This window comes from Rhinopithecus roxellana, chromosome 1 (assembly GCF_007565055.1).
Source record: "Rhinopithecus roxellana isolate Shanxi Qingling chromosome 1, ASM756505v1, whole genome shotgun sequence".
Taxonomy (NCBI): domain Eukaryota; kingdom Metazoa; phylum Chordata; class Mammalia; order Primates; family Cercopithecidae; genus Rhinopithecus; species Rhinopithecus roxellana.
This window is the reverse complement of record NC_044549.1, coordinates 71,853,137-71,879,916: the sequence shown is the minus strand read 5'-3', so window position 1 is coordinate 71,879,916 and position 26,780 is coordinate 71,853,137. Positions and strand designations below refer to the sequence as shown.

Genomic DNA, 26,780 nt, shown 5'->3' with positions numbered 1-26,780 from the left:
TACGTAAAAGAGCCTAATTCAATGCCTGGTACATAATAGGTGTGTAATTAATATCTCGTCTGTATTCATTTGATGATTTAACAATTGATTTGGCCTTGGTATGCATATACTGAAAACTCATATATGTATACCATTGCCAGTTGGTAGACATGCAATACCCATTGGCATTGGTATACATATATGAGTGTTCTTGAAAGAAAAACTAGAAGAAGAATGTAATGTTACATCTTATGTACCAGGTTTTACACTAGTGATGTTATCTATAACTGGACTGCATATAACTTGTTTGACAGTTTGGACAGATTTTACTATAGTAGTCCTCCCTTATCCTTGGGGGATATGTTCCAAGACCACCAGTGGATGCCTAAAACCACAGATAGTACCAAACCTGATTGCCATCAGCCAGAAAGTTTCTGTTCCTGTCTTCCAACCACAAATTTAATGCCTCTCCATCTTAATAAACTGATTGTGCACTGTATCTGTAACTTTTGCAATTTGAAGTGTGACAGCAAAACTAGCACCAGTTTCATTTCACAGAGGGAAGATCTGTTCTTACCATAGACTTTAACAACCTCAGCATGCAGAGTTTTTTTTTTTTTTCCTTTCCTTATTAAGTTGAGAGTTTTCACCTTTTCACTTAAAGTTAGCACTTTACGGCTTCTCTTTGTCTTAATCCAAATTACCAGCATCACTACTCTTGCACTGTGAGGCCATCATTAAGTAAAATAAGGATTCCTTAAACACAGCACTACAATACCTCGACAGTCAATCTGATCACCGGAATGGCTACTAGGTGACTAGGTGGGGCGTGTATACAGGGTAGATAGCTAGCCTAAAGGATGATTTCCAACCCCAGGCAGGATGGGGCAGGATAGTGCCAGAGTCCATCACACTGCTCAGAATGGTGTGCAAGTTAAAGGTTATGAATTGTTTATTTCTGGAATTTTCCATTTAATATTTTATGACTGCGGTGACTGCAGGTAACTGAAACCAAGGGAACCGAAACCATGAAAAAGTGGGGGACCACTATATTTTAAGACTGACTAAAACACTCAACTTGGGTAAAATGCACATCCTGGCCTAAACTGATTTTCTTAGCAGTTAGTTATAATGGTCAAATATTTAGTCCCTTCAAATATGAAACCACTTACAATCTGTTTTTAATTTTTATTTTTACCTTTGGTATTGATGTGACAAATTCTATCTCTTATGGTTAGGTAAGCATACTTCTTCATTGTAGAATTCTGTTGCCTATTTTAGACCACAAGCTGGTGGCATTAAGCATTAAAGCACATTTATGATCTGATTGTCAAGTTAACTGATTAAATTCTGTTTTTACTCAAAGTGTATTTTGGCAGGCATTTTAATGCTTATTTGTTTATTGCATAGTTGATGATGTGAAAATTCAGTATTTTCATCAGCAATATAAATTTCAAGCCAAGTTGGAAACTAGTGATTCTCAAAATGTCAGTGTTAATATCAGTCACCTGGGGATCTAGTTAAGTGTAGATTCGAGCCTGGGGTGGGGTCAAAGAATCTGCTTTTTAACAAGCTTCTAGTTGTTGTCAATTTTGCTGGTCCACGGACCCTGCTTTGAGTAGCAAGACTGTGGAGAACCCAAGAAGAGGCCTAGGCATGAGTTGGAAATGAGTAGAGCTAATCTGACATTATAAATCATGGTCCCAGCTGCCTGCCCAGACTCTCAGAGTTTATTTCCTTAACTGAACCCTGGAGTAAGTTTATTAAAAATTCAGAGACATTGAATTGCTGTGATTCTATTCTTATATTTTAAGTACTGAAATGATCTAATAAGGTAATAAAACACCTGGTTGTGCATTTTCTACAGTTCCTTTGTATCATCTGTTAGCCTGTCCACCTCTCAGACCTCTTTGTATTAGAACTCATTGAATAGCATGAGTGGTATATATGGAACTTTTCTCTTTTTTTTTGAGACAGAGTCTCCCTTTGTGTCACCCAGGCTGAAGTGCAGTAACGCGATCTAAGCTCACCGCAGGCTCTGCCTCCCAGGTTCAAGCAATTCTCGTGCCTCAGCCTCCTGAGTAGCTGGGATTAGAGATGTGCACCACCACGCCTGGCTAATTTGTATTTTTGTTAGAGACAGGGTTTTACCACGTTGGCCAGTCTGGTCTCAAACTCCTGGCCTCATGAGATTCAACTGCCTCGGCCCCCCAAAGTGCTGGGATTACAGGCATGAGCCACGGCGCCAAGCCTCCATTTAAGTTTTTTAACGCTCTGTAGCTACATTATTGGCCCTTACTATATCTTTGGCAAGAGTGGGATTCCTTGAATCAATCTCAGCAAAGCTTTTGTTACCAAATGAAAAGAATAAGAATCACATGCCTTGTTTCCCTCAAGCTCTGGCCTGATTTTCTAATACCATAAGTGAGCAAGTGTGAAAGCTTCCCAGGGAAGCAAATCTCAAATCCTTAGTCACTTAGGTGGGAGTACAGATTGCGGTGCATCTGTAGAGTCCACAGTATGCAGGACTTGTTTTTGTATGTAATTTGACCACAGAGGCATCAATTTAAAATGTGTCAAATTAAATTCTTAATATAAAATAGCTGTGGCTTGAAATGTAATGTGTACCATCTGATTTGTTACAGAACACAAAAATAGGAACAGTAAAGACAAGAAGAAAACCAGAGCAAGAAAATGGGGAGAGAGGATTAACCTGGCTGATGACGTGGCAGCATTAAACAGCGGCTTAGCAACAGAGGCATTTTCTGCCTATGGTAATAAGACGGACAACACAAGAGAAAAGAGGACCCACAGAAGGACAAAACGTTTTTTATCCTATCCACGGTTTGTAGAAGTCTTGGTGGTGGCAGACAACAGAATGGTTTCATACCATGGAGAAAACCTTCAACACTATATTTTAACTTTAATGTCAATTGTAAGTACATTCAAACGAAGGTGATTTATAAGGCCTCTAAATGTGCCATTGGGGAATGGGTTTCCACTCAGTGCTTTGGAGAACCATTCAGAACTGGCATTTCAGCCATTCAGGCAAGTGACTGAACAGAACATAAGATTATTTGTTGGTTGCCTTTTTAAACTGACAACAGTGGTTATCAATATGGAGTATTTATTCTGCGTTAGACAATGTGCTTCTTACTTAAAAGGTATAATTTTGAATCGTGACAACCCTGCCGGGTGAGATTATCAATCATGCCCATTTTATAGATAAGAAAACTGAGTCTCAGAGGAGTTAGGTCACTTGCCCATGGTCAGGTAAAACTAATAAATCACTTGGACACTGCCTGTGACCTTTAGCTTGTCCAGTTCCCAAAACCAGTGCTTTTTGCCTCACTTAGGAACTTTGCACAGCCAGTTGTGGATATTCAGTAATTCTTAGGGAGGCTGGTCGTGAACCATAGTCACCTGTGGAACTTCTAAAAATAGCTTCTTCCCCCCGGGATTCTAATTAAGTAGCCTGGGGAGTGACACCTAGGAGGGTTTCATTCTATTTTTCTACTCCCGTTTTGAATTAAAACCACAATATATTTGCATGATCTTTAAAAAATCAGACAGAACAAAGACTATTGTTAAAAAATAAGTACCATTCTCTATGCAGACTGCCAGGCCCCTTCCCAGAGGCAGCCACTGTTGAAAGTTTTCTTATATGCTTCTAACAAGCACTGCCCAATAGAAATACAATACAAACCACATATTTAATTTCAAATGTATTTAAATTTTTTAAAAAGTTTTTTTTTTCCCTAATTTTAAATTTTCAAGGAGCCACATTAAAAAAAAAAGTTTTTAAGAAAATGGCCAGGTACAGTCACTCATGCCTGTAATCCCAACATTTTAGGAGGCTGAGGTGGAACAATCTCTTGGGGCCCAGAGTTTAAGACCAGCCTGGGCATTATAGCAAGACCTGGTCTCTATGAAAAAAAAAAAAAAATTAGCCAGGTGTGGTAGCATATACCTAGCTCATATATAATAGTCTCAGGTCCTCGGGAGCTGAGGTGAGAGAATCTCTTGAGCCCAGGAGGCTACAGTGAGCCTTGATTGTGTCACTGCGCATCACCCTTGGCAACAGAGTGAGTGAGACCCTGTCTCAAAAAAAAGTAAAATATAAACAGGTAAAATTAATTTTGGCAATATATTTTATATCAAATATTATTTTAAAAATTATTAATGAGGTATTTTACTTTTTTTAATACTAAGCCTTCAAAATCCAGTGTTTTACACTCTCAGTATAACCCAATTTGAGCTAGCCACATACCAGTACTTACTAGCCACATGTGATGAGTGGCCACTGTTGGGCAGTGCAACTCTAGGTATTTCTTATGCAAACACATTTGCATATACAACTTCTTTTCAAACAGGAGGGATTTTCGCATACTGTATTACACATTGCTATTTTATTGAACAATTCGAGATGGTTCCAGAAAAGTCCATATAGACCTCCTCTTACTCCTTTTCAGCTGTAGCATAACTTTTCTTTCAATGGATGAGCCCTAATTTACCTGAAGTAAAACTTATTTTTAATAAATCCCCCAGATGGATATGAAAAGCAATCCTGTTTGGGCATAGCTTTAGGGTTTCTTCTTCCCCCCATGTGGCCTGTGGTACTCCTTGCCTTTTTGTTCACTGCTGTGACCCATTCCCCTCTGCCCCCTGTCAACCCTGCCTGGCCTCCATGCCCCTCTCACCCCCACATGCTGCTCAGTCCCAGATACCCCAGCCCTCTCATGCCCAGGAGGGAAGGGAAAATCTAATCTGGCCCTGCACATATGCATAACCTCATTTTCACTTCTTAATTTCAGATCTCTCATAAGAATTTTGATTATGAACATGGACTTTGGGTCAAACTGTCCTAGGTTGAGAGTTCTGGCTCTGCTACTCACCAGTGTGTTGCCTCAGACAAGTGACTTAATTTCTCTGAGTGACTTAGTTTCCTCATTTGTTGAACAGAGACTTTAATAGTACCCAGACCAGAGTTTTGCTGTATACAGACTAAATGCATGTGTGTATGTAGTTTTCAGCCAGTTCTCAAGCATTTAGTAAATGTTAGCTCCTATAATTAATTATACTACAAAAATAAAAACCCCACCAGGTTAACAAGGTTGTCAAGGACACAAATGGGTGGCAAACATTAAAGAACAGCAGTGTTGGCTAACATGCACCCAATGTGAGATTCTATAAGTTGGCAATCTAGGACTTCAGATGAGAGGAAAGAGCTTAATGGAAAATTAATATCCAGTGTTCTGGTACGGAGAACTGTTAAGTCACGTGGCAATGCAATTTCAGAGGAATTTAAAATTGTTTGGATTTACTGTTACCTAAAACTGTGATCTATGAATTTTATGAAGAGACTTTACAAAAAGGATTGTTGAGTGAATGAAAAATTCACAACCACAAAATGCATATGTTGCAAGAAACGTAAAAAAGAGGTGGAGCCCAACGTAAGACGTGACTTGCTTATTGCTTACACGGAGTTCACAATTAACTTTGAAAAATTTATCTCGGTTGCAGGTAGCCTCTATCTATAAAGACCCAAGTATTGGAAATTTAATTAATATTGTTATTGTGAACTTAATTGTGATTCATAATGAACAGGTAATAAAGTTTTATTCTTTTTTCTTCTATCTGTATCCGAAATGGCATATCTAATTGATACTGGTACAACAGATTAACCATAATTCTTCTCTGTATTTAGGATGGGCCTTCCATATCTTTTAATGCTCAGACAACATTAAAAAACTTTTGCCAGTGGCAGCATTCGAAGAACAGTCCAGGTGGAATCCATCATGATACTGCTGTTCTCTTAACAAGGTATATGGATTTCTTATTCCTCAGATCTTTCAGTCTCAGGTCAAGTTGATGGGATGTAGTCACGCATTGCTGATAGTCAGCTGCTGGTGGAGGATTTCTCAGCTTAGGCACTGTTGACATTTTGGGCTGGATAATTCTTTCTGTACATTGCAAGATGTTTAGCAGCATCCCTGGCCTCTGCTCACTACATATCAGGAGCACTCCCTCCCCTCAGTTGTGACAACCAACAATGTCTCCAGACATTGCCACTGCCCTCCGTGGGAAGGGCAGAATCACCTTGGCTGAGAACCACTAACCTATAGATGCCAAGTGAGGAATAAATGTGTTAGGCAGACCTGAAAATGAATGCCTTATATAACAGGCAAGGGCAGCTGCTATTCAGAGGGACCTGGCGTTGCCATGTAGTATATGAGTTCATTGTTGCCAGCTTTTGTGATTTTGCAAAAGCCAGAAAAATGAATTTTTTAAATTGTGAAACCTCCCAATTTTTCTATGGTAGCTGCTATCTCAAAATGTTAAAACATTGTAGCAACACAGAGGTGTGCTGGCTTAATTGTGCCTCCCACCTCCTGCCGTCTCTATTGCGGTCATGAACATGTCCTCTTTTTTTTTTTTTTTTATTATTATACTTTAAGTTCTAGGCTACATGTGCACAACGTGCAGGTTTGTTACATATGTATACGTGTGCCATGTTGGTGTGCTGCACCCATTAACTCGTCAGCACCCATCAACTCGTCATTTACATCAGATATAACTCCGAGCATGTCCTCTTAAATGAAAGTAAAAGAAAAGTATCTTGCACCTTCTCAGGAATGTTCTCAAAGAGTCTTTACAAAACTAGAATCATTTACCCCAGGGTACTGGGAAAATCCTGGTTGGAGAGATTTTTTACTGCTCTGTGACCACCCTGACCACAGAAGAAGACTTCTTAATGTAGTAGTTTATAATTCTTAAATCAACAATTTCAAAAATTTTGAGTTTTGGAACTCTGGTCTTATGAATTTACTTTTTGTAACCCCCACCCCAAAGTGTGTGCTGTTGTGAATGCCTAAACAACCCTAAAGTATTTACTTATATTGACACTTACTCTTTGATGTCATCAAGGCCTAAGTCTGCTTTGCTTTCAGACAGGATATCTGCAGAGCTCACGACAAATGTGATACCTTAGGTGAGTTCCCTGTGCGTATCTTCTATGGCTAAAACAGTTTACTGCATGTTTTTATTTCAAGCTACAGTTGCTTTTTAGAGTAAACCTTGTTGTTTTTTTTCCTTCTAATAGGCCTGGCTGAACTGGGAACCATTTGTGATCCCTACAGAAGCTGTTCTATTAGTGAAGATAGTGGATTGAGTACAGCTTTTACGATTGCCCATGAGCTGGGTCATGTGTGAGTTTCCTTTCAGTAATTTCATTTAATTCAGAGTGACCTAAACCTTTTTTTCCTTCGCATCAGTGAGCATTTACTTGACTTTCAAGGGTGTAAGACACTTCCCGAGTCATAGTAGAGTTTGCAGGGTTGAAGAACTTTGAACCTAATTGGGTGAAATGACTTTGACTTCCGAAAGTTGAGTAAATGCAGTGCACTCTCTTCAGCCATAGCTTGTGTATATCTTCAGTTTAACTGCTCAAGTTCAATACATAAGGTCTAATATTCTCCTTTCCTACTGAGTACTAGAGAAATGGGGTCTTTCCATTCCTTCTACTGAAGCAGAGGATATATTAGCCTAGAGAACTTTCCTGATTTAACACCTTTGTCCAGGAGAGTCCCCCACCATTACTGTGGCCCCCAAGATTTTTACAAATCCAGACCATTCCTGATTCTAGTTATACACAGTTCTAATTCTGATATTTAGCATCTGGGAACAGTAATATCCCTTTTTTCAAGAAAGAGAATGAACAAAGATAGAAGGAATCATTTCCTAATTATGGTCACTAAGTGGCCATTATGAAATGGCTTTTGCCTTTTGTTTTTTAGAGATAGAGCATGGTTAGAACATGGGGCAAAACACTGCAAATTTACTAGAAATTATTCGGAGTTTTGATCTGCATTATTTTCTTTTTAGGATGATTAAATTACTTATACTATCTATTTTGAAATAATTTTCTGAAAGAATATTATTAATATAATATAGCTGCAGATCGATTTGTGTGGCAGATGATAACTTTACTTAGAGCTAACATCATTTATAAAACAAGCTTTTCATTCATACATTTAAGGTCCTCTATGTGCAGTGTAGTGTATGAGGCACAGAGCAAGATGCATATATACACAGGTGTCTCCAATTTAGCTCAATCGATAACAGGTATATTTTTAAACTAGTACCTTTCAAATGTATTTTAAGAGCACACCCCTTTTCTTTTCTCCAAAGGAAATATAGTCAAGTGCCCCCTATTTAGAACATAAAAGAGGTATGGCTTTCCATTAAGCATTTGTGGCAGGCCCAACCTGCTTAGTCAACATCCTCTCTATCCTTGTGTTTTCTGAGGCACCTTTGTGAAACTCAGGCAAGCCTTGAAGAGAATTCCCATTCCAGCTTCCCCAGCTTAGTGGCTGTGGGATTTGATCAAGTAATTAAAGTTCTCTATGGCTCAGTTTTCTCATCTGCAAAATGCAGATAATAACAGTACAGATGTAGAATTCCTTATCCAAAATGCTTGGGACCAGAAATGTTTTGGATTTTGGATTGTTCAGATTTTTGCAATATTTTCATATACATAATCTTGGGGATGGGACTCAAGTTTAAGCAAGAAATTTATGTTTCGTATATACCTTATGCACATAGCCTAGAAGTAATTGTATATGATATTTTAAATAATTTTATGCATTAAACAAAGTTTGTGTTACACATTTATGTGTGGAATTTTCCACTGGTGTCATGTTGGCACTCAAAAAGTTTTGGATTTTGGAGGATTTTGGATTTGGGGTTTTGATGTTAGGAATGCTCAACCTGTACTATTCATTGGGTAAAATAAGTGATTAAATGAAATAAAGCATCGCAAGCACTTAGCACATTTTCTGGTGTGTTGCGAATACTGAAAAGTCATGGTTATTGTTGTTTATATGTGTCCAATAAGTATTTATTACAATTTAACTCCTTCAGTGAGCAAATGTGAATAACATTTGAATAAAAATAAATTTTCAACTTATTTACATGCTGAAATAAACTTGACTGTATCAAGTAATTGTGAGAGTGGGGAATAAACATCATCTGGGGATGGGAAATAAACACCACTATAGAGAAACCGCTAAGATTTGAATGCCTTGCTTGTTTTAAGTTTGTTGATGCAGGTATTACATTGATTATGCATCAGGGAACTGGAAACCAAGGCATTTATTCTTTTAAGAAAATAGATTCTTAAGCATAAGAGTCTCATGTTTTAAGAACTATTTCTAAATTCAACTAAGATCGAGTTTTTCTGTCTTTAGTGGTATTAAGAGGCATAAACTTTAAAGAAAAAGGGAAAATGTGATAAATTAATGGAATAGACTCCATAGGCTTTTATTCCAACTTTTATATGATGGAAGTCTACATGCTTCTATCTGACTCACTTATTTCTGTAATCAAGATGAACTAGTGAAGGGAATTTCTCCCTCAATGCTAAATTAATTACATGTGTCAATTTTGTGATTGGAGATAGTCATCCAGACAGAGGGAAGGTAACCCTTCTGAGGTTGTCACCCAGTGGATAATTGCCTGAGCTGAGAATGGCATGTGGGTCACAGAATTGGTGTTTCTGAATTTAGGAAATACTTCCTGCTTTTTTCCACTGCTTCTGGCTAAGCCAAGAATGGCAAGTATGTGTTCATGCTGCTGCATTCCCTTCCAGGCCCATAAGGATGTTGGCAGTCCTTCACAGCCTTCTCACAGGCGGAACCTGGATTAATTTAAGAATCCTTTTGTGCCTGGCTTTTCAGGAAGCCAGTACCAATCAATTGGTGTTGGCATGAAGCATGAAACTATTTGCCATCTCTGAGTTATGCCAGTAGAATTGGCATGCCTCTGGTTTCCATGCATACCACTACCTTTCATGGGTTTTATTGTGCACAAACTTTGCATGCCTTTAGAATGATATACCTACACAGGTATATAATTTGTCACCCCGATCCAAAAAGGGGAAGATGCCAAGACCCATAATGAGCCTCTTATTAGAAAGCTCTTGGCTTCAGTTTTTGACACTTCCCTGACTCTTTGTATTCACGTTATCATAAGTTGCCAAATTCTTGACTCTATAAATTGCCCTTTAACAGCTTATTAGGAATTCCAACTACTGTATTCTAGCACCAACTACAGCATATTCAGAGCCTCTGCAATTCCAAAAAGTACACTTAAACCAAACACGTGGGCCAACCCACATCTTTTAAAATGCATTTTATGCATTTACACTTTGTATTAAGTTGGGTGAGAATTATATTTTAATCTACAGTCTATCTTGAATTGTCTTACATTTTGTTCTGCTTACCAGAGTTCAGGTTCTTATCCAAAATGCAGTTAAAATTTTTTCTCTTAGATAGATGCATTCCTGAAGCAATTAGAACAGCATGATCCCTTGGTATTTATTGACATTCTCATCATTGTCTCATTGGCTTTAGGTTTAACATGCCTCATGATGACAACAACAAATGTAAAGAAGAAGGAGTTAAGAGTCCCCAGCATGTCATGGCTCCAACACTGAACTTCTACACCAACCCCTGGATGTGGTCAAAGTGTAGTCGAAAATATATCACTGAGTTTTTAGAGTAAGACTTGAACATTCTTTTAACACAAACTTGTAGTGCCTGGTCTACATGTAGTGAACTAATTGTGGGAAAGACAATACAAAGTCAAACATTCCTTTTCAGTTATTTTTGTTGACATTCCTTGGAGAAGGCAAACAAACAAACAAACAAACAAAAATACTCTCTGACATCTGTGTAGTTCATATCCTTGCCAGAGTTTAGAAGATTACAGACTGAGCTAAAGAAAAGGTTGGAATCTTAAAGAGGATGTGGAAATGTTGCTTCATTTTGGGTACAGTTTCGAGATTTGTTCAGACGTTCGGAGAGGGACTATGAATCTGGCTTCTTGATGAAGGCCACAAGTATTTATGCACTTCTAATGTAGTAATTTTGGCCTGAAAAGGGGTGGGGTAGTGAGATGATCCCAAAGCAGAGTCTGTGGATGAGTGGAAATTACGGTAGCTCCCACATTGTTGAATTGAGGACCTTCTCTCTCTGCCTCACTCTTCCTCTCCCCCTCTTCCCTCCCCCTTTTCTCTCTTTTCCCATTTTCTTTCTTTTCTTGTTTTGTTTTTTAAGCTTCCTGCTAGGCTGCTCAAAGATCCAATTACATTATACAATGCCCCTGTGTCACAGATTTATTGCTCTTCTCTCTCAGAAGTATGAAAGGTTAAGTGATTGTCCCAGAGTCACTGGGTGTATATTTCTGCAACCACAGGGAAGAGGAGGCTTTATTAATCAGAACTCAACGGGTGTGAATTTTCCAGGAGAGGTGTTTGCTGAAAACGGAAAGAACCGGAGGGTTGCTGTTTTTCTTTTTAACCAGATGGTGTAAAGTGTTTTCTTTCTATGAGTCATTGATTTGCTCATGCATCCCTTCAGCAAACATTTACTAAGCACCTGTTGTCATGGACAGGGCCCTGTGCTTGGATGAAAAAGACACTATCTTTGCCCTTAAGAAGCTTACAGTCTATTGGGAAAGATAGTCAAACACAAACAGATAATTGCTGTGAAGTGTGATCAAACATTGTAGCAGATGTATATTTCCTACTGACTATGTTGTATTCATTGCATGTGGTTCTACAAAGTAAAGAGCAAAAATGTAACTTCAGCATCTGGATTGATCTTGGATGTAAAGAATAAAGCACATGTTAAAAAGTAACTGTCCTCTCTACCATTACAATGGTGGGGTGGCCTTTACCATTATCTGGAGCTCTTGACAGCCACCGTTCTCACCATCTGTGTGTTTCTGTGTATTTCCATAGCACTGGTTATGGCGAGTGTTTGCTTAACGAACCTGAATCCAGACCCTACCCTTTGCCTGTCCAACTGCCAGGCATCCTTTACAACGTGAATAAACAATGTGAATTGATTTTTGGACCAGGTTCTCAGGTGTGCCCATATATGGTAAGTGTAGGAGGGCCACTTCTGCCCTCATCTACTGATTCCGCTCTTCTTTTTATTCATAGTTTTCCATTGGATTCTAACTCGAATATAAACTACCCAAGGAAAATCTGAGAGTAAAATTGTATATTAGTGATCATAATAATTATGAAGATGACACAACAGTACTATTGCTCAGTGTTAAATAATGCTTTATCTGCACTTTCTCATTTCATCCTCATGATAGCCCAAAAGGGAGATGCCATCATCACTTTCATGTTACAAGTGAAAGTGAGGCTCAGAGGCAGCAAGGTTACAGAGTTGGGAATTACAGAGCTCGGCTTTTTTCTCTCCTTGTCACCTTTAATGCCCTTGGACTTGTCCAAGTGACGCAAATTATAGGGACTCTTCAAGATTCAGAAGAGGTAACTCATGAGACAAACATGTTTCTGTGTTTTAGCTTGTGAAGGTAACCTCCTGTGACCAATTGGGGCTTGAAATCATTTCTGCTGGGGTCTCAGCTGGGATGGCTGTGTGATATAGCCTGATGCATGTGTTGTGGAGGTTTGGGCCAGTGACAACATCTAGCAGTTATCAGGTTGCAGATGAGCAGAACTGTGCTTCTATGGGGTGGCCCATTCTGTCTCTTTGGGGTGGCATGTGTGTGTTTATTTCGCTGGGAGTGTCTTCAGAGATTGCCTGGTGAATTGAGAAGTACAACAGTATTCCATGGAAATAACAACAAAATTTTGAGTAAACTTGATTCATGGCAATATTTGTTTTTGTGTTATTCATGATAGGAAAAATTAGGAGTCATTGAACTGCCAAGCAAAAGAAAGGTTAAGCAAATTATAGTGTCTCCCTTTTGTAGCAATTGAAAATGATCTGCATCTGGGAACATGCTCCTGATATAATTTTAAGTTAAGATAACATGAAAAACAATTTTGTAAAGTATGATCTCAACTCTAAAAGGGGAGAAAAAGCTACAGAAAAGATGGGGTAGTTTGAAACCTTTTCTATTTAAAAAAAAAAACTTTTAATACTTGTGCAACTTTTCTACTGTAAGTGTGGTTTATTTTAATAATTAGGAAAAATAAAAAACTTTTTAAAATGTGCCCTGAAATAGAGTTAAATATAGCAAATGGAATAAATCTAAAAAACAGAGCATTTAGAGGAGGAAGAAAGCAAGTTGTAGGATATGTCAGTATGGTGCAGTTGTAAAGCTTACATGCTGTCTATTACCGGAGATTTATTACCATTTGTAGTAAAAGTGTTGGGAATGATGAAGTGATGAACACTACTCAGGACTGTGGTCACTTCTGGTAAGAAAGGAAAGGGAAAGGGACCTGGGATGAGTACATAGGGCCTTCAGCTGTGCCTGTGAAGTTTTCTTTCCTTAGCTTGGTGGTGGGTACATGGGTATCCATTACCAGGCATAGAAATGTGTTTTATGGGCTGCTGTCTATATCTCTTTTAAAAGTTATCATTTATCATGCCAAGAAAAGAATTTCCTTTCCAACTTACCCTATATCATTAGCGAAACATTAGTTGAAAGCAAGCTTTGCCTTGTTTGATACTGTCAAATCCTTTGTCACTCAATTGCCATTTCATTGAATTGAGCAGATGCAGTGTAGACGGCTCTGGTGCAATAATGTCAATGGAGTACACAAAGGCTGCCGGACTCAGCACACACCCTGGGCCGATGGGACGGAGTGCGAGCCTGGAAAGGCAAGTAATGCCCTGTTCTGTCCTTCTGTCTTAGGGCAGAAATGTGCAAAATTTTGGCTGTATGATCAGACACCAATGTTTAGAATATAAAACAATGCAGTCTGTTTTAGCATGCATAATAATTTTTAGAGGACAGATGTTTAGCTTACTATTAAAAATTGTGGAACTTAGATTATATAATGCTAATACCAGAGAATATACCTATCATTATTGCTTCAATATTAAGACATTCTCTCAACTTAAGACTTTCTCTCATTTAAACATTTCTAAAATTCCAGTGTGCCTTTGGGAACATTTAATGTGAGATTTTATTTCTTTTTCTTCTCTTTTGGGATGACACTGGAAAGCTATTGGTAAGTTGATGGAACAGTTTAGAATCAAGGAAATATAGAAATATAGTACATCATTTGCAGGTACTACTATGATATCAGGCTTTTGCCAACAGTGTTACTCCATTTAAGGAGCTATAATGTCATCCAGGATATATCAAAATCCAGGTTCTCATGCGCTGGTTATAATTGTTGCTACTGATTTGTTAATAGCTAAACAGAATCTGCTACTTTTGTGGCCCAGTGGTAACAGTGTCTCATGCACCTAGGAGTATGATTAATTTAACCTTCTGTACCTAGTGTGCATTTAAAAAAAATGTGGCATGTCAGTGATACCACCATCAGCCCAAAAATTTGGTTACAAAAAGTTTTAGATACAAATCCCGATTCAAAAAAAAAATACACATGGAAAATGGCATTCTATCTGTAACTTACCAAGGATACAATCCCTGAATGATATTTCTGAGTGGTTTGTTATCCTTCTATATGTTTTTCCCTTTTTTCTCTCCTCTTTGCATTGTCTACTTTACTTACTTTTAATAATTTTCATCTTATTTCGTTTTCCTCCGCTTTACCCTATGGAATCAGTAGCACCCAGAATGTTTCTGTGGAAGAGCTCCTAAGAGATGATGGAACTTCATTCCCTGTTCCCTGATCTTATAGAGAAGAAGCTTCTCAGTTTCTTGTCTCACAATGAGTGATTTGTCCAAGGTCACTCAGATCATTTGGCGCAGCCCCTCCTCACCTGAAGGGGCAGCAGGTCCTACTGGAGTGGCCCTAACTCAAGCTCACTGAGCTCCTCCAGTTTGTGATGGTCAAAGAGGAAGACTAGTGGATTTTTCAGTGTTAAATGATCCTGAGGATATGAAAGTTTAAAAATATAAAGGCCAATGCAAAAATAAAAATTTATAATGAAGATGCTTTTGTCTTTGACTTAAATTTGCAACAGAGTCAGCTCATGTTCTGATTTCTCTGTGGCTGGGACCTCATCAATTGAGAATATAGCTTTCCTCAATAACAGCCTAACAAAAAGTGTATACGGATATAAGCGTAACAGCTTCTAGAGCTTTCATTGGTGTAAAGGGAAATATATCTCTTTGACCAAAGAGTGAATCTTTGCAACACATGTTGAATCTTTGCAAGACATAAAACTTAGTGGATTGGTGGCCACAAAATCATAGTTTTGTCTGAGAGTCCATGGCAGCCACTAAAAATTGAATATGGCACTCATTCTTACAAAATCAAGATATAGCCTCAGAGTCCTTCTAAACACAAAGATCCAAACAACTGCTACCAGTTGGTAGGAGATAACAATAAACATAACACCTATTTGACAACTTGGTTAGTTGGCTTGGGTTAGAACCAGCCCGTTATATTACTTAAATTGAATCTGTTTGATCTCAGCAAAATCACTGGTATTTAGTTGTGGTTCTTAACCTGATGGACCCACCCACTGTGTCTATTTCTGACACATGTTATTGCTGCAAAAGAAACACAACAAAGAAAAATTTTCAATCATGTGATGAATGACTTGTATTTAGTAAAATTGTCATGAACGTGCTATCAAGCTCCATATAGCAGTCTGGTTACCCAACCAGTTCTAGAATGCAGGATAACGGAGGATGTCAATTGTGTCTTTTCCCAATCTTCTGTTTTTGCAGAAGAGAAGGGATGGTAGGGTAATCTTCTATCTTCTGAGGGGTGGGGAGCTTTGGGAGAGCTTTCAGCAGACCCTGCTCCTGCTAAACACAAGCAAGTGGGTGTGCTTGTAGCAAGAGTAGGAGCCTTCAAGGCATTCCCAAGGCAGGCTCAGGATGCTTTTGGGGAAGAACTGTGCAGAGAAAATGATAGGTCCAGTTTTAGTTGTTTTAGAAAAGTGGCCATGTCTAGCAGCTTTTATTAAAGATGTGGATATATATAAATACCCTGAAGAGTATTTACACATTCTAGAAATGCCAAAGAAGGTGAATATGTTGGCATAGAAATTCTTTTGAGTTTTTTGCTTTGTTTCTTTTTCATAGAATTGCCAGTATGTGCGTTTTCTCTATATGCTAGCACATTCTGCCTCCCTTGGCCGCTGGGTTAATGTTTTTTCTTTCTCTTCTTTCTGTTCTGCTCCTGCAGCAGTAATCTGTCTTGGGCTGCTGACACAATGTTATTTTGATGAATGACTCACTAATGTCTCTTTATTTTCTCCACTCTCTTAAGTCCGTTAGCATTTTCATTTTAACCTTATTTGTGAGTCTGAGGTTTGAAACCCCTTTGTTTCAAGTTTCCTTTGGACAAAATCAACCTCTAAGTCCCCATTCCAACCTCTTAAAAAGATACATTTGTATAAAATACTATTTAAATGGTTTTGGACATTTTAAATAAAGGCTGACTTTATTTCAGCTCTTATTTCACCAGCCACTTAATGCTTTGTTATGATGTAATAGTAATTTTGCTATGTGATGATTATTTGTAGAATTTGCCAGGTAAAATAGATTATCTTGGTGCATGTTTCCCAAACAGCCCCCATTCCCAGCATCTGTCGTATCAGACACTTTTCATATTCCTCTGAAGTTCTTCCTCTCTTTTGGACACCTGTCAATGGTCATATCACTAAGAAATATTTAATTTCCATATCAGTTTTGAATTAGAAGTTTTCTTTTAAAAAGCAACTGTGAGGACATTTGAGTGCAGTGCTAAATGGTAGGGCTCTGATAAACCTACCTCCTTGTTTTGTTCTGAGGTTTATAGTAATGCTTAATGAGAAGAGTGGTCATTTGGAATTTGTTCTCTTGTGGAAATGAAATCTATAGAATAAAGAGATCCAGAAACTGAAGTCTGAAGTGCTAAGAGGGAAAAAATATATTTCCAGAAAACTTAATTTTGTCCTCAAGGTACAAAATGGCTGTGTTAGCTCCAGCCATGGAGTCTGACTTCCCCGTGGAATGAAGCCAAAGAGTTCAGAGGGCCTCTTGAGTAATCCTACCCAGTGAATTCTGCTAACTTCCCTTTGACCACCGCTATCCATAGGGAAACTTTGGAAAATATAGGTTCTATTGCCAAGATAAAGGGGAGGATGGATATTGAGTGAATAATCTGGAGGCTAAGCCTCACCTAGCCATCTCATTAATCTTACTTTTGGTGAAAACTTCAGTCCTTTATTTAGATGTCAGAAATTGTCCCCTTTGCTCACAGTTAAGAGGCAGTATGTGTCCCAGTTAAGAGTATGCACTGTTAAGTCTTGTCTATGTTTCAGTACCATTCCTGCCTCTTACTTATGTTTGGCATCAACGCCTCTGTCCCTTCACTTTCTTTGCTGTAAAAATGGAAGTTATAATAGTACCTACTTCACAGTGTGTTGTGAGGACTAAGTTTGTATATATAATGCTTAGAACAGTGCCTGACAAATATTAAGTGCAGTGTACACGTTTGCCATTATCATTGCCACTGTTATTTAAGTGGGGTCCCCTATGTGCTAAGTTATATACTAAATATGTTACATACTTTTTCCCATGTTATACTCCAAATAATTTTGGCCAGTAGGTCCCCATTTTTTGGTTGTGGAAACAGACTTTAAGGACTCACCAAAGGCCACAGAATTATTTTGTAAAAGAGTTACCAGTCCCAGTGAGACCTGTTATATTCTGTTAAGTTTTGTCTGTCTAGACCCGCTGTGTCCAGTACGGTGGCCACTAGCCACATGTGGCTATGTTAAAATGTCAACATGAACTGAGATGTGCTTAGGTATAAAGTACACCCCAGGATTTGAAGACTTAGTATGAAAAAAAAGAGCATTAAAAAACTCATTAGTAGGCCAGGTATGGTGGCTCAGTCCTATAATCCCAGCACTTTGGGAAGCCAAGGAGGGCAGATTGCTTGAGCCTAGGAGTTTGAGATTAGCCTGGGCAACATGCTAAGACCCCCCCTACCCCCAACTGTCTCTATAAAAAATAAAAAAATTTAGCTGAGCATGGTGGTGTACGCCTGTGGTCCTAGCTACTCGGGAGGCTGAGGTGGGAGGATCACTTGAGCCTGGGCGGTTGAGGCTGCAGTGAGCCATGATTGCACTACTGCACTCCAGCCTGGGTGACAGAGGAAGACCCTGTCTCAAAAAAATAAATAAATAAATAAATAAAACAAAAAATATCTTGAGTAATGTTATATAGATTACATGTAGAAATAACAATGTTTTAAATAGATTGGGCTAAATAAAATAAATTAAGTTTTTTATGTGACTTTAGAAATTCTTAAATTATATATGTGGTTCATGTTCTGTGTCTACAGGACAGAGGTACTCTAGACAAAGCTGTCCGTCTGTTCATTTATTTTTATATGTATATTTTCTAAGAAATGTTCACAGCCACTATAAAGACAAATAGGAAGTGATTTCCAGAGAGTGACGTAGTCCCCACTGCCTCGGTGCGCATTTCATGGGTCCTGAGTCACCCGGGGTTCAGATGCAGAAAGTCTTAAGCCTCAGCCAAACAGCCCAGGGAAGGGGACGTGTCCTCAGATACTGTAAGAGGATAATTACAAGGGAGGAGGCCAGACAGACTGGAGAAAGCTTAATTGCACTGTTTAAATAATTGTTTACCAAGCATTGTGTGGGGGTGGGGCCTGCTATTCCCACTGAGACCTTCACCTACCTCTTATTTTTCCACTTTCCTTGCGTACTGCCCCACCCCCTGGTCTTCAAACTTCTCCGCCTCTCCCCTCTTGGCGGCTGTGTCCTCCCTGGGGATAAATCATGACAGCCGCCACCAGCTCTGCTCCAGAGATCTGAGCGAGCCGCGGGGCGTCACCCTCCTGTGGCCACTGCTGCCACTGTTCCTTTGTCCATTGCTCAGTGACCTCGGCTTTGTGTCAGGGCTTCACACCCCAACAATGGGAGAGGGTTGGAATGGCTTCTCTCCTCCCTTGTCCTGCTGAGGAGTTTTATTTTGTTTTATTATTATTTTTTAAACATCATGGCCTTCTTCCTGCTCCAGGCTGGAGAATCTGAAACCATTAGTAACAAACAAGTAATAAAGTTTAGGGCTCTCTGTAGTGTGTCCGTTTTGCTTTCGTCTCATCCTGACAGCTTTCCTGGAGTGTGTTTATAGGACTCATGTAACTCGCTTTTTTTCCCCCTCTCCAATCTAATTAAAATTGGGAGCAATAAAGCATTATAGTTGACCAGACTTGTAACTTCTGTAGGCCTTGTTGATGGAAATTCACTATGCAAATCTTATAACTCATTTTGACCCTGTCTATAACCACCCTTCCCATTTCCACTCCTGGTTTTTCCAAGTAAACTAATTGAGCCGTTTGAAGCTTGCCATTGGAGTTACCCTGTCAGCCTGGAGCCAGTCACTGGCCAGTTTTATTCAAGCAAGCTGTAAAGGAAGACCCAACCTAAAATCACTAAGTATGAGATTAAAATCCCTATAGTTTCTAGTATTCATATAGATGATGAATCTGCAGCATTTCAAACCCACACATGGAAAAGAATTAAAGTATGGTGTGTTTAAAAGGACAGCCAGTCCTGTAACAACTCATAGCGCCAAGTCTCCCTCACTATTCCCCTTATTAAATACAGCACTGCAAGTATGGATTTTGTGTTCCCAAAGAAATGGATGTCCCTGTGACAGATGGATCCTGGGGAAGTTGGAGTCCCTTTGGAACCTGCTCCAGAACATGTGGAGGGGGCATCAAAACAGCCATTCGAGAGTGCAACAGACCAGAGTAAGTCCTAGAATGTATAACTGTTATTATTGGCATGGCAGGAACAAGAGATTCCTAAAGGGAATAATTTTGGTGGATGAAGAGCACGTTCCAAATTAGAGAGCTAGAAAGAACATAAACTTCAAGGGCTGCTTAGACCCACTGTACCCAAAGTCTATTTCCAGGCACTTCTCCCTGTATTATTGTTTTTCTGTCAAGATCCTTTGTTATTCACAGTTTTATCTACCAAACAGATGATGGTTTTGGGGTTGGTCTGTTTCCCAGTGTTGACGATCAGGCAGGTCTCACTCTCCCCGCTACACTCAGAGCTTAAGATAGCACACTAATGGAGTGACTAGATAGATTTTCACGTGGAAACAAAAAAAATGGGCATTTTCATCCAGTTTGTAGACTAATATACTCCCTCTAGTTAGGCCTCAAGGAACCTGGGACCCCAAATCAAAAATTACTTTTTATTTTATTTTTTTCTTTTTTTTCCTACCAATAATGTGTTCTGTGATAAGGAATTACTTTTTAATCAATTTAGTTGTATTACAGGTGAGACAGCTGAAGTCCCCATCCTACAACCTGACATTTTACAGATTGAGAGTCTCTTGCCTTTCAGAATAATTCTCATTGTGTGACCATGGCAACTTTTACCAGCCTGACCTTGTTAGGACTGACATGTTTAAATAAAGTCCATGCATGGACTTTTTCCCCCAGCATTTGTCATAGCAGACATGGGTAGGGTGGGTTGGGTTGGAGGGTTGGGGAAGCCTGTTTATGGATAATAAATTGCTATCTTCATTTTGAAAAATGCCATCCAATTCTACATAGATCTAAGACATACATAGTTGAAAAGGAATAGAAAATAATAGGTAAGTAAAAGTAAGTAATAGTTTGTATGGCACTTTCTCAGACTTGCCATGGAACCTATTTAGACTGGGGAACCAAGAAATCTATAGGGATAGTTTTTTGATGTAAAAACCCACAACCACTTTGAAGACCCTAGCTGCTTTGGGATTTTGTAAAATGATTTCCTCTAGCAGTCTCATTTATTTTTAATAGCTTAGATCATGGATAGCAAACTCTATTGTACTGAGAAGCAAACAGGTGAAGTAAAGGAACTAAGTAGGCTAGGGTAATACAATAGTTGTATTGTAGAGATCAAATGCAGGGCACTACTCAGGTCTAGCTGATTGTTCAGAGGTAAGAAAAGAGTCTAATATTGGCACAGCTTCCAAATCTTTTCTATGAAAAATCTGAATTGTGTGAATCAAAAAGAACATAGCTGTAGGCAACTGGTTTGCAAGCCCTGGTCTAAATGCTCTGTACTACAAATCTCAGATGATGATTAATTTACTTTAACTCATTTTTGTTCATAACCCAACCTTATTTCGTGTCCATGTAGTGGTCAACAAGGAAGATAACTAAAGAGCTATGAGATATAGACTCTGTTCCATAAAACTAACACTGTAGCTATGGATAAAAATGAATAAGCCTTAGATTTTCGATACAGTCTATATTTTGAATTAGTTTTTAAAATATTAGTATAAATATAGATCACGCTTAAAAAGATTCAGACACAAACATATAGAATATTTTAGAAGTTGTCACATTATTCCTACTTCCTGCCTATTCCCCATGAGAAATAATCACTGAAAAAAAATGGGTGTGTGTCATTTCAGGCTTTTAGAAAAGATTGTGGATGTAAATATGTATTATATGAAATAAGTACCATATAATATAAAATAAGTATATATAATATAAAAGAAGGTTCATACTGCTTTTTAAACTCAGCTATACATCCTTGTTGCTGAACAAGGATGTTGTTGAAGCTTTAAAAGAAAACCTTGTATTGTAACAACTAATATGATGAATTTTTACATATTAAAAACTATTTGTTGGCTACATTGAGCAAAGTTATTAGTTTATAGTAAATGCTATCATGAGGGTATGAAATTGCAAACAGTGACCACTTTATAAGCACTTAAAACATTTTTGACTCAAGAATATTCCATTCAAAATAAGTATTTGGCCTTTTTTTAAATATTGCTTTTTTAAGTCTTGAGCAATTCTAGAAGTAATGTGAAAAGTGGAGAGAGATAAATCACTCCATAATTGGAATGGGCTAGACAAAGAAAATCACCCAGTGTAAAGATCTCAGCAGAAAAGGATCTTGAGCTTCAAAGTGCAACAAAGATCCTCACATTCAGAAGTTAAGAACCAATCATTAAAGACCTCAATTAGAGGTCCTTGTCCCTGCTGTTTGCTATGGGAGTTTTTTTAAAACAAAAAACAATCCACCTAGTTGAGTGTCAGCACTGACATCATTTCATTAAAACTCCTCCAAGTTATTTGCACTTTAGGATGTCCCTGTTAATTGAGGAAGGAGACTGCCTCTGAATACGGAGGTTACAATGGCTCTGGGGGAGTCAATTGAAAAGAGAAAGGAACACAGAAAAGGGAAAATCAGATCTAAATCTCAGTTTAAAAGCTTGTTCAGAGAAATTCACAGAGCAGATGGTTCATTATGTAGAACGTAGAAGTGGTTGCTGTCACGCTTCTCAGGGAGTTTGAGGGGAACAGCTGCCCCCCTCACCGGGAATATGCCTTTTGTCAGTTTGACGAGCCCTTACAATATAATGGAGTACTCTGTTTTTAGAACCCAAGGTACAAGGTATGTCTCTATTAAGGACACTGGATTGTTTTGTCTTTTTTCACAGTATTTATCTGATTCAAGAGTGTATTTATTTAGCATCCAGAGACTTTATAGTATATTCTTAGGAGTTTTTTTTACCCCGAAAGCATAAAAGCCAAAAAAGATGAGATTATGCTCTACTCCACGAGCAAGCTGTAGAGACCATATGCTTTCTAATTTTGGTCACAAGATATTTTGGTCTCAAGTGGTATATATGGTGCTACAGGTGGGGCCCTTATATTTTGTTTTTAGGTGCTTTATTTTTTTAATCTCAATTTTGATCCATGCCCTACAGATAAGATGATCATAGTTCTGGTTTGCAACAACAGTCCCTCGTTCTGTTGCCCTGGAGGAGTTATTAATAGCTCCCATTTTCACTCTCAGAACGTTCTTGATTGGGCAATTAATTATATGGTCTCCCAGCCTATAAGAAGTGTGTAATAGAGTAAAATTTAAAATCAGAACCACCAAAACATAACTTACAGTACCAAAACTAGACTGAGCTTTGGAACTGGAAGATGTATTTTCAGGCTTTTGGGCCCTATGCTTGTTTTGTGCTCACAATTTGGCTCAGAGCTTCACAAGGGCTGAAACAAAATGGTACATAGAATTGTTACAGTCTATCAAAAACTAAAATCAAGTCAGTTCCTCAGGAAAGGCACAGCATTTTATTTTTCCAATGCTTCTATTTTGCTTTTAAATTAGGAGATAGGTTAAAATTTGAAAATAATAAACTCAAAAATTTGAGGAAAAAAAAGATTGTGAACTAGATATTTCCCCCTTAGGCTCTCTCCATAGCAACTGCTTATGAAATCTTACTTTAAAAACATATTCAAGACATATGTCTATTTCATCCAAAAAATGAATTTCTCATTTGGCTGTTAAGGAATTACAGCAAGGCTTTTTTTGAGGCACTCGGTTTGGATGAACTTGTTTCGAAATGTTGAGAATTGGTTACTGTGGAAGAGCCATTAACCAATGAACACATAAAAGAATCCAGTTTCATAGACTGCCCCATTTGGAAAGATCATTAAAGATGGGCTGGTACAGCTCCCGCCCCATCCCATCTAATCTTTGAATAGCCTTTCAGCATTCTCCATAATTGGCCATCAGGTCCCTTCTTAAAAACCTCTGAGCACAGGAATCACACTACCTTCTGGGGCTGCCTGTTATATCTTTAGAAATGTCTTGTGCCAATCCTAAATCTGCCTACCCTAATTCATTGTACATAAACGTAGAAGTTGAGATTTTTGTTCAAACCCTTCTGCAGACCAAAGTTTAGCTTTCCTTGAGAATAGACTGTATCTGTGATGACCTCTGCAAAAATTTCGTTGTAGTTTTGGTCATGCATCATCTTGAATTTCCTTTCTATGTATCAGCAGGCATGGCTGTGTAATATGTGCTTGAAAGAAAGATCCAATTTGGCTGTGCATAATAGTAATTATTCTAGCAATTTCCTTAAACCCTTCCCATCCCTATTTGACATTCAATATTTTAAAAGGACCTTAATAGTTGGGAAATGTGGTTACTATTTTTTAAAGCTATATTTCCTATTATTTTCAATATTTGCCTACCTAGAAAAATACTCCTATTCAGCTAAATAATTAAATTATAAATGATTTTTTTGCCTTGCTGAAAGATGAGTTTAGTTGACTAAAACTTTCTCTATTACATAGTCCATGTAAATCAGGCAACAGTCACATTGCCTCAGAGAGAGGAAACATAAATAGTTTAGAAAGCCAGTTTATATTTGTTAAAGTCATGTCAATAATTAAGGAAAAAATTGCAACCTGCCTTTACATAAAAGCAAATCAACTTGCAGACCAAGTTTTGATATGGAAAGAGGCCTGTCTCAAGGGAGACAGCCTGAAAGAGAGGCCAGGTCTTGAGCTTCTGGTCAGGGAGAGTTGGATTGGGCTCCTCACTCAGTACAGTCAGTGACAGAATTTGGAACATAGCGCAGTGACACAAGAATAGTCCAGGGATCAGGAAACCCTTTCCATCAGTGCCAAATAGTAAATATTTTAGGCTTTGCACTTTATGTGGTCTCCATCACAATTACTCAACCTTACTGATACACAGAGAAACAAACATAGACAATGTGGGTGTGGCTATGTTCCAATAAAACTTTGTTTATGGACACTGAAATTTGAATTTCCCATAGTTCACATGTGTCCCAAAATCTTCTACTTTTTAAATTTTTTTTCAATGACTTTAAAATGTAAAACTTATAGCTAACAAGCCATGCAAAAATAAGTGGTGGGCTGGATTTGGCCCACAGGATGGTAGTTTGCCAAATCTTGTAATAGTTAAACTTTTATTAATCACTTACTGTAAGCCACACTTTGTTCAAGTGCTTTGAATGTATTAAGCTAGTTAACCCTCACCACAGCTTTACGAAGTAGATATTAGTACCATCTCCCTTTTACAGACAAGCAAACAGAGGTTTGGCGAGACTAAGCAACTCGCCTAAGTTTGCATCATTATTAAGAGGCATGGCTGGGATTCAAACCCTCTGTTTCCAGAGTCCATGTTTCTAACCATCAGGAGTATTGCCTCTCACATACAGTATTTTTTGTGTGTTTATAAAAAATGTTTTTTATAAAAATAAATCCCAAAATACTACTTGCCATGTTATAGTGGTCAAAGCAAGCAAAGGTGGAAACTGTTACCATCTGAAGGGAAGCCACCTGTAAGTCATAACTATTTGCAGTCCGAACTACTGCATTTGATCAAGTTCAAGAATCAGCTAAGACTTGTTATATAAGAGAACAAAAAAAAAATCAATTTAAAAAACTTTATGTTCAAAGTGAAAGAAATATGAGTTACTTTCAGGCAATAAATAAATGATTGATCCACCGTAGTCAGCTGGGACATCTAAAAAGATTCCATAATGATAATTTCAACTGGAGGAAAAATTGAAGGGGGTCTTCCTTGTAGTACATTTAAAACATGTTTCACCTGAGCAGGTATACAGTCCTGATCTATTATTCATGGGTAATCTGTGATATTTTATGCATGAGACTGGGGTGCCTTGGTGCTGAGAAAAGGGCTTGGATCTAGGAAACCCATTCTGCATCTCTAAATGGCACCGAAAAAGAAAAGAAAAAAAAAAGACTTTGAACCACAGCATGCGGATAATGTAGCAGACATGCACAGAGAAGATTCTGGGAGACTTGGATTCCAGTCCTGACTCTCCTCCTAACTGTGTGACCTTTGGGCAAAGTACTTCTCTAAATGTCCTGTTACTTGGTATGAAAGCACCTCATCTTCCCTAGTCTTGGACAAGATATGAAGGAGCTTTCCCAGGTTGAATGAATAGTGCAGATATACAGTATATGAGCTTAATTGTGTTTAATGCAGAAATAGACAGACGTAGACACGACTGTGTTATGTGCCATTTTGCATCCCTAGATGCAGTCTTCCGTATGATAAATAATGGTGAATGTTGATCAGACTTCTTGCTAAGTTCCTCAGAGTCACAACAAGCCTTTTAGGTACACAGCATCATCTCTGTTTTACATGTGAAGATAGAGCCCAGGGAGGTGAGACAGCTTATACAAAGTCATCCCTCCAACTTGTAACCGCAAAGCCGGTGCTCTTACTTTATGTTGCAAATCTTTGATGGAATGAGTACATTTATAACAATATCAGGACAAGCTTCCCTAGGAGGGCCTTTTTGGGACCTGGGCACGCTGCAGGAGCACTGAGTCCTGCCTCAGTGCTCAGAGTGGGTGCTGAAGCCAACTGCAGAATCAGATCAGATTAGATTGGGCAGTGCTGACATGTACTATCATAGTAGCTAACATTTTCTGGCATCTACTATGTACACTCATTTTAGAGAAGGGGAAAATTGAAGCTCAGGAAGACTGAGAACTTAGTCTAGGGCCACACAGGGCCAGATTGGAACCGAGATCCGGATAGGATACAGATAGAGGGTAGGGCCAGATTGGAACCGAGATCCAACTCCAGAGCTCCTTCTACCTCTCATTCTATATTTCATGAGCAGGGATATAGTTCTCATTCCCCAAAATTCCTGTTTGAAACAAACCAGCCAAAACCCCATTTTTTATAGTCCGATTACTCTAAAAGATTCATTCTAAAGGAAAAAAGGTGAAAAACGTCCTTTCAGTTTCAGGGTGTTCTAGGGCAGTTGGGAAACCCGAGCTGTTTGAGCCCTGGGTAGGTGAGCCCCAGCTTCCTATGATTCTGTGATCCTCCCATTTCCATGATGAATTTGGCATGCTGCTGACTGCTGGTAGATGTGTTGTATAATTTACTCTCTGGATCACATCTGGAATATACATGCACAGGGTTGCATGCCGAGATTAAATTTGCCCTGTGATGCTTTGCAAGGCGTACGCCATACACTCGTCACACAAAAACTAATGAAACCAGTATGCTCTTTCCTGCTTCTCCTCTTAAGTTAGT

General features: G+C 38.5%; 1 protein-coding gene across 3 annotated transcripts in view; it reads left to right on the top strand.

The window, feature by feature from the left end:
- The window catches only part of ADAMTS9 (ADAM metallopeptidase with thrombospondin type 1 motif 9), a 177,751-nt gene that overhangs the window by 27,845 nt on the left and 123,126 nt on the right, over window positions 1–26,780 (top strand). For 2 of the 3 annotated variants that reach the window (XM_010360866.2, XM_010360864.2), the window contains exons 4-12: window positions 2,625–2,914; window positions 5,503–5,586; window positions 5,687–5,802; window positions 6,930–6,970; window positions 7,082–7,187; window positions 10,392–10,538; window positions 11,783–11,924; window positions 13,524–13,628; window positions 19,524–19,669. In XM_010360866.2, coding sequence (XP_010359168.1) covers window positions 2,625–2,914; window positions 5,503–5,586; window positions 5,687–5,802; window positions 6,930–6,970; window positions 7,082–7,187; window positions 10,392–10,538; window positions 11,783–11,924; window positions 13,524–13,628; window positions 19,524–19,669 — 1,177 coding nt within the window. The remainder of the gene's footprint in view (window positions 1–2,624; window positions 2,915–5,502; window positions 5,587–5,686; window positions 5,803–6,929; window positions 6,971–7,081; window positions 7,188–10,391; window positions 10,539–11,782; window positions 11,925–13,523; window positions 13,629–19,523; window positions 19,670–26,780) is intronic. The other variant, XM_010360865.2, reaches the window with a different exon arrangement.